Genomic DNA, 8,928 nt, shown 5'->3' with positions numbered 1-8,928 from the left:
TTATTCCGTTTTTTTTCTTTCTTTTTTTTCTTTAACATGAATGAATGAACCGAATTAGTTTAAAGTGCACTACTGTCTCTATCATCCAAACGTTCCTTAAACATGAATTAATTCATAGAATTAAATTAAAGTGTACTGTCTCTCAGTCATACTGAACTGTTTGTCAAATTCACTGTAGCTAAACAGCTAAATTGTGGACAGTGGGGCCTAAGGTAGCCTGATATTTTCTGCTCACGTCCTTCTGGTTAAGATGGAAGGTTTTTTTTTTAGATGGGACGTTGTGACAGAATCATCATTGGCAGAGCACACACAGGCTACGAAGACTCAATCGCTATTTGTAATCGTTAAACTGCACAAAATTTCACATTTGGATGGATTTGATTATTCACAAACAAGAACTCGTAAATGGAAATGAAAATGAATTAATGAATTAATAAATTAATAAATTAATTAAAAAATAATAAGAAAATAAAAAATTTTCATGGATCACATGCAATGCCCTCGCGGACCACCGGTTGAAAACCCCAGCTCTAACATTCATACATTTTCAGTTTTAAATCACATTGGTCTCTCATCACTCAAACACAGTCAACATACCACTATCAACATCTTTATTCACCCAAAAAATAACAATATACATTTCATAGAAAGACAAGAGTATTTGCATTAAAGGAGAATGCTCTTTTTCGACAACCTGGACCTTATTTACGGTATATTAGAAGACGTTTGACTCACTCGTGTAATTCGGAGGCCTGTAGAAGAAATTTAAAATCCAGCGTGAGCCAAGTACTATATATTCATGTAATGGTGGTGGACGGGGCACCGAGAATGCAGCTTCTAAAAAAAAATCTTTCTGCCGCGAAACGGTTGTTTTCATCAATCTTATTTTATGAATCGCTAGTTGTGCTTCCATAGAGCGAGGGCTTGTTGTGGTTTTCACATGCCTCTGTAATATGATCTTTAGAAACGAAATAAAGTTTCCCCACTTGCTCCAGCATGCATGCGCACAGCGCGCAGACTGGCTATTCTCCGTCTGTAGGCTACACTCGCGGCTCACATTCTCTATGCTATGATCGGCTTCCATCATATTCCAAGTCATCTTCTATATCCTCAAAATCTGATAAATATTCAGCCATATTGCACACAATATTCCAGGCAACAACAAGCCGATCGTAGCGTAGCGTTCTCGGTCCCGTCCGCCGCCATTACATGGATATACTTAGAAACTCCGAATTACACCAAAGTTATCTCGGTGAGTCAAATGTCTTATAATATGCCGTAAATAAGGTCCAGGTTGTCGAAAAAGAGCATTCTCCTTTAACTGAATGTGGTAATCAGAGTTTAGCTGAAGTTACAGAGGGCATAACAGTGTGTCTGAAACCAAAACTGAGGTGGTACATGAGGATGGGTCTGATAGTTTGGTCTCTCAGGCCATATATTAGAGAGCTTAGACACCTGGGTAAATTCACAACACATAGAAAGAGAGCATAATGAATACGTACAAGTGTAACCCTATCCACTTTTCCATGGAAGGCTGATAGAATTGTGGAGACAAGAGTGGTGGAGAGACTCAGGAGGAGCTGAATCAGATGCAGCAGTACCGTTTTGCGGGCCTTACTGATGGAGGCCTTGTCAGAGGAAGCAGATCTGGCTGCTATCATCACACCAAAATATGAGAAAATGATTATGATACCCACAGATAAAAAAGTGATCCCAGTAAATGCTTTATCAAAATCATAAAATATTTTCAATTCAAAAAGCTTTTCTTTAGCACAAAAATCCTGCATGAACCGATCCAGAGGAATAGGCTCAAGAAGGATCAACATGAGAAACCGAATCAGAGTGTTTATGGTGCACAGAGCCCACACCACAGCAATGGCCACACCTGTGCTTTTGATGGTGACTATCTGAGCATGCCTTAGTGGGAAGCAGACAGCCACATACCTCTCAAGTGACATCACCGCCAGGTTAAAGGGAGAAATATCAGTGGTAAGAATGCCAAACATGGCAATTATGACACATGCATAACGAGTCATGTACAATCTGGCTGTAGCTAGTATGTATAGCAATTGGCCCAATGCCAACTGGAAGGTGTCAGCAAAGAGAAGATTATACAGAAGAAGATAACGAGAGGTCTCTCTAAAGACTGACTTGCTCCTTAGAGTAAACAACATGACCCCATTGATGTATAGGAAGAGTAAGCAGGGTGACAGAGACAAGAACGCAGAGACTCCCCTTCCCAGATCCGTTTCATACTGCTGACTGAAGGTTCCATTGTCCTGGGATTGTGTTGAGTTTGACATGTCTGAGTTGCATCTGAAGAGAAAAACAAAGAAATCCTGTCAAAGACCAGGACAAATGTCCAACAAAGACCAAAATGAAGGGTTGTTACTCTAGAGCACATGTTCTGTTACCCTTGAAGGATATTTGTCATATGTACAAGATATGGGTACATCAGGTAGATTCATTCAGTATTCATTAGTTTAGTTCAAAGTACCATTTTACAAGAAACTGTTTCATGTTTCTCCACAGTTGACAGTCAATGCTTAAAATATCTGTTTCTGTTTCACAGGTATTCTACAACAAGAATGGGTTTCATTTTTAATTGTCTTCCAGAAGTAAATTACAGGCCTGCAAATGAATTTAGAAGGGCTGAGCCACTTACCAAAACAAACCATTTATATAAGTAAATTAAGACCATTGGGTGGAGTAATGAGAAAATCCTCACTCATGAAAAAATACACATTTGAGCAAAATGCTAAAAAAAAAGATCATTCACTTCTAAGACAAATACAAATAAAAAATAATAATACTTTTTTAGATGAATAATCAATGAAATACAAAGGTTATACTCTACAGATCTCTTGTCAAAGTCTTGTGCTTGGGAGGTCTCTCCCCAGGTCTGAGATCAGATGATCTGAGAGGCTTGCATGTAATCCACTTCATTTAAGTTAATGTCTACCCCTCCTTCACGTACCACTATTCAATTGTTAGTATAGCCACCAATTAGAGCGCAGCATTTAGTGCAGGGACATCAGAAGTGTTTGTGTGGGTGTGTGTGTGCGCGCGTGTGTGTGTGCATGTGCGTGTGTGTTAGAGATTTGAAGATAAACACTACATGATGTTTAACATGTCATTGACTACAGCTGCTCCTGCTAAATGTATCACTCTCTTCACTACTTTACTTAATGGCCTTAAAGAGCACAGTGGCTGCACTGAATGTGAGTCTCTGTCCTTTCATGTTCATAAGAATAAAGACTATTGGAAGCTAGTCCTGGGTGAGGACTTATGGTATTTTATTTAACCTTACTACGCAGGGAGGCCCATTGACACAGACATTTCTTTTGTAAGGGGCCCTGCATTTGTTTTTCGTATTTTCTTTTTTTTAATATTCCCGTATATTAATGTATTCAACTACTGACGTAACTTATTATTGTAATGCACTGAAATGCATTGTAGCCTAACTCCTAACTCAGCCTGTACCATCTGGCAGGGGGACTACCAATCAGCCTTTTGGCTGCAATTGTAGTGCATTTACATTTTTGTTTTAAAATGTTCATCAATGTACACTGTCCCTAATTGAGCAAATACATTAATTTATTAAATGAATAATGAATTGAATTGAATTTAAAAAAAACAAAAGAATGCAATTATGAATACAATATCCACATTAATAAAAAATAAAATATACTGGGCGCTACACGCTTAAATGCAAGCAATTACAAATATCAGAAAAATCCTGTGATCAGTCTTGTGAATTGTCCTAATGGCACTCATGTCTTCAACTTGAAATCATTCTGGAGATTGATCCATATCCCTAGTTCAGGGGCCAATACTGATATTTTCACAAATTGGTTTTGCGAATCAATTTTGGCATTTTTTTTGTCTTCCTACATTTCTCTAGTTTATAGTTTGGTAACCCTGTCTATATTGTAGCTTAAAGATAGTTATTACTCTATTGTATAAACAACCCACTACCTAAGGTGGCCAAACTATAGTGGTACCAGAATGATAATAGGGTCAATATGAATACATGATAATGACATTTGGAAAATAAAAAAAAAGGGTCTCAATGCTTCCTACTGCCCACACAGATAAGGGTATGTATCTTAAGTTGGCGTGTTTCTTTAAGTGTGACAAAGTGACAAATAGGACCTCGTCTGCACACCACAGAGACAGATTCTTCCCAATGGCCATCAGCCTCTTCAACAAGGCTTGTGTCCCCTTCTGACACCCTCCGCCCACTCCAAAATTTAATGGTTACTAAGTTGGACCATACTACACCCTTCTTCTGAGTTTCGTGAAAATCGTTCTAGTAGTTTTTAAGTAATCCTGCTAACAGACAAACAAAGAAACTGTCATGGCTGCTGGCCTACCTGTGTGAGTGTGCCTGTTTATGTCATTTTACATCAGTCCGGACCTGACGCCTAGTTAGGTTAGCCATAGGCTTTGCCAATCAGGACTGGTCATCAAGATCTGATGTGACACACCTGCCCGGACCGGTGGCTCCTGTATAACCCCTACGCTCCCCATTCTGCCCGAGCTCTCTCCACGCACACATTTGGTTCTGTTGTGGCAGTTTGGCGTTTGTGTGGTCTTTTCTTTAGCACCAGACAACACCCTGCACTCAACATACCTTTCACACATCCACACTGACACTACTGATTTACTGACTAACACACCCTACTTACTTTTTTGTACAGATTCATTGGTTCACCTCGTTTATAAGTAAATCACATTCTTTTGTTATTCCTGCACCCTGGGCGTGACAAAACCAACAAACACGCCACCGAAAAATATTACCTCTCGCCCTGCACTGTCGCTGGGGTGGAGGTAACAAATATTAAATGCATTATTTTTTAGTCCAAATAACTGCTAAATAATTACTTTAAAGGTCCTCTATTAGGAATAACTCACTTTTTCAATGCTTGTGCACATAGAGTACATTTGGGTCTCCGATGAGCCTACTAACAAACTGAAATAAGAAGACCCAGTCAGTTTTTTGTGGGCAGCAAAATTCAGAAATTGTGATTCAACAAGCACTTCAGATTTGCGACCCACTAGAATTATACCTATCTGAAACAAGTGCAAATTCTCAATAGCTGCGACCACGTGCATGTACAGGCGCGCATATGCAGCCAGACTGATTTTTGTTGACCAACCAACAACAAGCTATAGAGCTGCTAGTCGCAGCTAGTTTGGCTGATGGTTGAAGCCTGATAACCCTATAATAGGCTTGTCTGTTTCTCCCTCCCTCCCTCTGTCCCTGCATGCGTTGTTGACTGCAGGCAGAGTGAGTGGTGGGAAGCACAGAGCAGCGGTGTCAGATTTCACTCATGAGAGAAAGAGACTGCTCCCGCTCATTGACTCTACATTGCAGGTAGAGTATTAAGGCACATTATGAGTCAGTGGGAACAAATTAACATTCTACTTAATATGAATACTCCATAAGGGTGAATAGGCACAATTTAACATGGCCCCCACTCAACATTGATGCAACACCACATAAAGAGGAAGTGAGGTCTCATTGCTTAATGCATCATCCCTTTGACATTCTACTTAATATGCATGCTCCCTAAGAGTTAGTGGGCACAAATCAACATGGCCGCCACTCAACGTCAATGCAACGCCACATAAACAGGAAGTGGGGTCTCATTGTTTAATGCAGCATCCCTTTCACATTTTACTTAATATGCATATGCATTTATTTTACCAATACATTCTGCTAGATGGCAGTTAGAGTCTTGTTTACAAACTAATGGCTAAAATGAATGGCCAGAGCCATAAGGCACGGGAGGTGGAGCAAAGGCACGGGTCAGCTAGTGACAACACAGGCAGAAATGCTGGAATAACAACAGACAGGCAACCGGAAGGAATGAGTCATTGAAGAAGACGCTATGGCTCAGTGAAACAATCTGATATCAGGTGGTTTTAATTAGTTTTGACAATGTGAATAAAATCAATGGCAAATGGTACTCCACCTTTTTTTGCCATGACAATAGCACTCATTCGTGTTGATGATTCTCCTATATTTGATGGTTTGAAATCCATGCATGTACGTCTTCACACTCCATTTAAACTCCTGGGTTTACGGCACATCAAAGTTCACACATCACTATTCTACTTGTGCAAAAATAAAGCATTATCTTGTAGCCTATGGTCTTCTCCGGCATATTTTTTCATATTTGCTGGTGCTAATGCATTGTAAAAATTATAATAAATAATATTTAGTATGCTACTTAGTCTAAAGCATGTCTATATGGGAGCTATGCATAGACACAACTCTGAGATCACTTTTTGTGCTCAGATAATCATCTACACTACATGACTTATCTGGTGCATATTTTTGGTATTCATTCATATTTGCAGATGTTAAAAAAATATTTCTATACATAGTCCCATTCATGCATAGATGGGATAGGAAATATTTAGCTCATTTAATTACCTTGGTTGCTAGCCTACAGTGTGTCTGGTGCATATTTTTGTTTATTCATTATAATAATGCTTTCATGCTTGGCCTAAAATAGGTCTATATGATCCAGTGTTAAAACATGTACTTCAGCCAAAATGTCCAGTTTTACAAATCCTGTGATAACCAGAGAAAATAATAGGGGTGATCATGACCCATTCATTTTTCTCAGAGAAAAAATCCTTAGATCCGGAAATCCATATTTGGGCAAAGTGCGGACTACAAAGTGACATCACACTTTAGTACTCTATTCGGATTTAACAGTTTTTGACTATGAGGAAATAATTTTGGTTTTAAGAAAGTATTAGCTAACTTTTTTAAACTAGAAACATGCGCAGACAGACAATTATCTGCTGGTACATTTCAGGATTATGTCAGTGTCAGTACAGCCACCAGAGGCTCTGGAGATTAACCAGAGACATCAGAGGTGTGTGTGTGCATGTTTGTCTGTGCGTTTCGTGTGTGTGTGTGTGTGTGAGATGCTGCTGCTCCTGATATTTACTAAGTGCATTAATGATGACCTTAAGGATTAGTATGATGATATCAAATATTAATGTTTGTTAATGACTGGATAAGGGGTTGGTGGTTGATGAATGAGTAATGATGACACATGAGATTGCAGCAGGTTGCAGTTTCCTCTCTACGTGTACAGCAGGCTACATGTGCCATGAGAGAAGCTGCGTCTGAGGAGCTCAAGGTGTCTATCACAAACATCCCCTCTAATCCAGTCCCCTGCCTCCTCATTAACTTGAAGCATAATTAAGGCTCTCTGTAAATATTGACATAATTATTGTCTGTTATGGTTGTGTGTTTTTGGAGCGTTGGTGTATTGTTGCTCTCTCAGGGAGCATACAATCGTTTGTACACTGACAAAACCCATTAACACAATATTTGTCTGCTGCTGCCTCAACCACTGTGTAAAGTAAGTTTGAGTTTAATAATTCTGCCTCACAATCTTTACAAATTGAAATATGCAGAATATACAAAATACAGAGATGCATAAAACACAAAACGCGAACACATATAAAAACATAAATATCATATGATATTAGAGAGAGTTATAAAGCCTGATGCCGCAGGGGATGGTGGAGTTTCTCAGGCTGTTTGTTCTAGTTTGTGTGAGCGACAACTGACTGCTGTTTCTAAGAAGCCGGCCAGACCTTTCTCCCTTGCTAGGAGGGAGGATGCTGTGGAGTGGATGGGTAGGCTGGTGCATGTCTTTGATCAGCCTTACAGTAGCTTCCTCTCTTCTAGTCTGGAGGTCAGAGAGATGCAGAGGAGTGTTAGTGAACCTGGTCATTATTCTGATAGCCCTTTTCTGAACTCTGTCCATGGTGTGGTGTTGTTTGGCTGTACAGCCCACCAGCACCACACTCCCATATTCCAGACATGGTCGGATCAGTGTATTATAGATCTCAACCAGGTCTTCTACAGGGAGCACATTTCTAGACATCACAGTCAAAAAGTGTAGTCGTTTGGAAGCCTTTTTCACATCCTCTTCGATGTGAGTGTCACCACTGAGTTGGTTGTCCAGGTGGAACCCCAGGTATTTAGTGCTTGTGACAACAGGAACAGCCTGGCCATTGAGGAGTGCAGAACAGGGGTTGTGAGTCAGTCAACCCCATCTGTGGAAGGCAGGACACAAAGGTGATGATGGAGGAAGGGAAACACAGGCACCAAGTTCTGCCACCTGTACTTAGGAGTCTGAGGGGTACCCCAAACAGAACTGACCTGCTGGTATACCTCCCAGCCAACAGGGTTCCCCTGACCATTATAAAAGCTCCTTGAACTGTTCTCTATGGCTCAAGTGTGCATTATTGAACAAATAATATTATGATTATGTCATGTGCATACTATGATTGTGTGCATCATCTTGGATCTTTTATCCCCTTTTAAAGTCGGCACTGTGTCTTTGGTTATTACTATTGTCAGGTTTAAAGGTATAATAGTATTTTAGCGGCTTCAGAATGAAAAAGATCCAGTGGTAATCTTAAAAGGAATTCAGAAAGTCCATCTGGATAAATCCTGGGTTAACCGCAGACTTTGATAGGGGCGATAATGCAAAATCACATTGTTTTCATAGAGAAAAACGCTTAGAACTGCAAACCCAGACTCTGTATTATAATGTATTGCTCTTTATTGTATTGTCAGTTCTCCGGTGCATATGACAAATAAACTCGATTTAAAGTACTGTACAATACAGCAGTAAAATAACTTTCTTTACATTTTCCTCTCTGTATCAGATAATCCTCAGAGGTTAGAAAAGATTATTTACATGTCTCATGATTTTCATGGCCTTGTAGTTTTTGATGTTTGTGGGGAAAGGTTTATTGTCCTACTTTCTGCCATAGAAACATCCCTCAGTGAGACTGAACACCTCTAACCCCAAACCCAACCCCTTACTTCATCCATCACAGAAAATTCACATTGAAGTCCCTTGAAACTCTGTTTTTGAGTTG

The 8,928-nt window shown here is 39.7% G+C and overlaps 1 protein-coding gene across 1 annotated transcript; it reads right to left on the bottom strand.

Moving 5' to 3' along the window:
• Positions 1-1,334: 1,334 nt before the first annotated feature.
• LOC311318901 (odorant receptor 131-2-like) lies at positions 1,335-2,303 on the bottom strand (the record flags this gene model as incomplete). Its single annotated transcript, XM_084450335.1, has 1 exon — positions 1,335-2,303. One exon carries the CDS (start codon positions 2,301-2,303, stop codon positions 1,335-1,337), a length of 969 nt encoding a protein of 322 aa, XP_084306461.1.
• Between the last annotated feature and the right edge of the window lie 6,625 nt (positions 2,304-8,928).

The sequence above is a fragment of the Borostomias antarcticus genome (assembly GCF_949987555.1).
Source record: "Borostomias antarcticus genome assembly, chromosome: 15".
Lineage (NCBI taxonomy): Eukaryota > Metazoa > Chordata > Actinopteri > Stomiiformes > Stomiidae > Borostomias > Borostomias antarcticus.
This window is presented reverse-complemented; position numbering and strand designations above follow the sequence as displayed.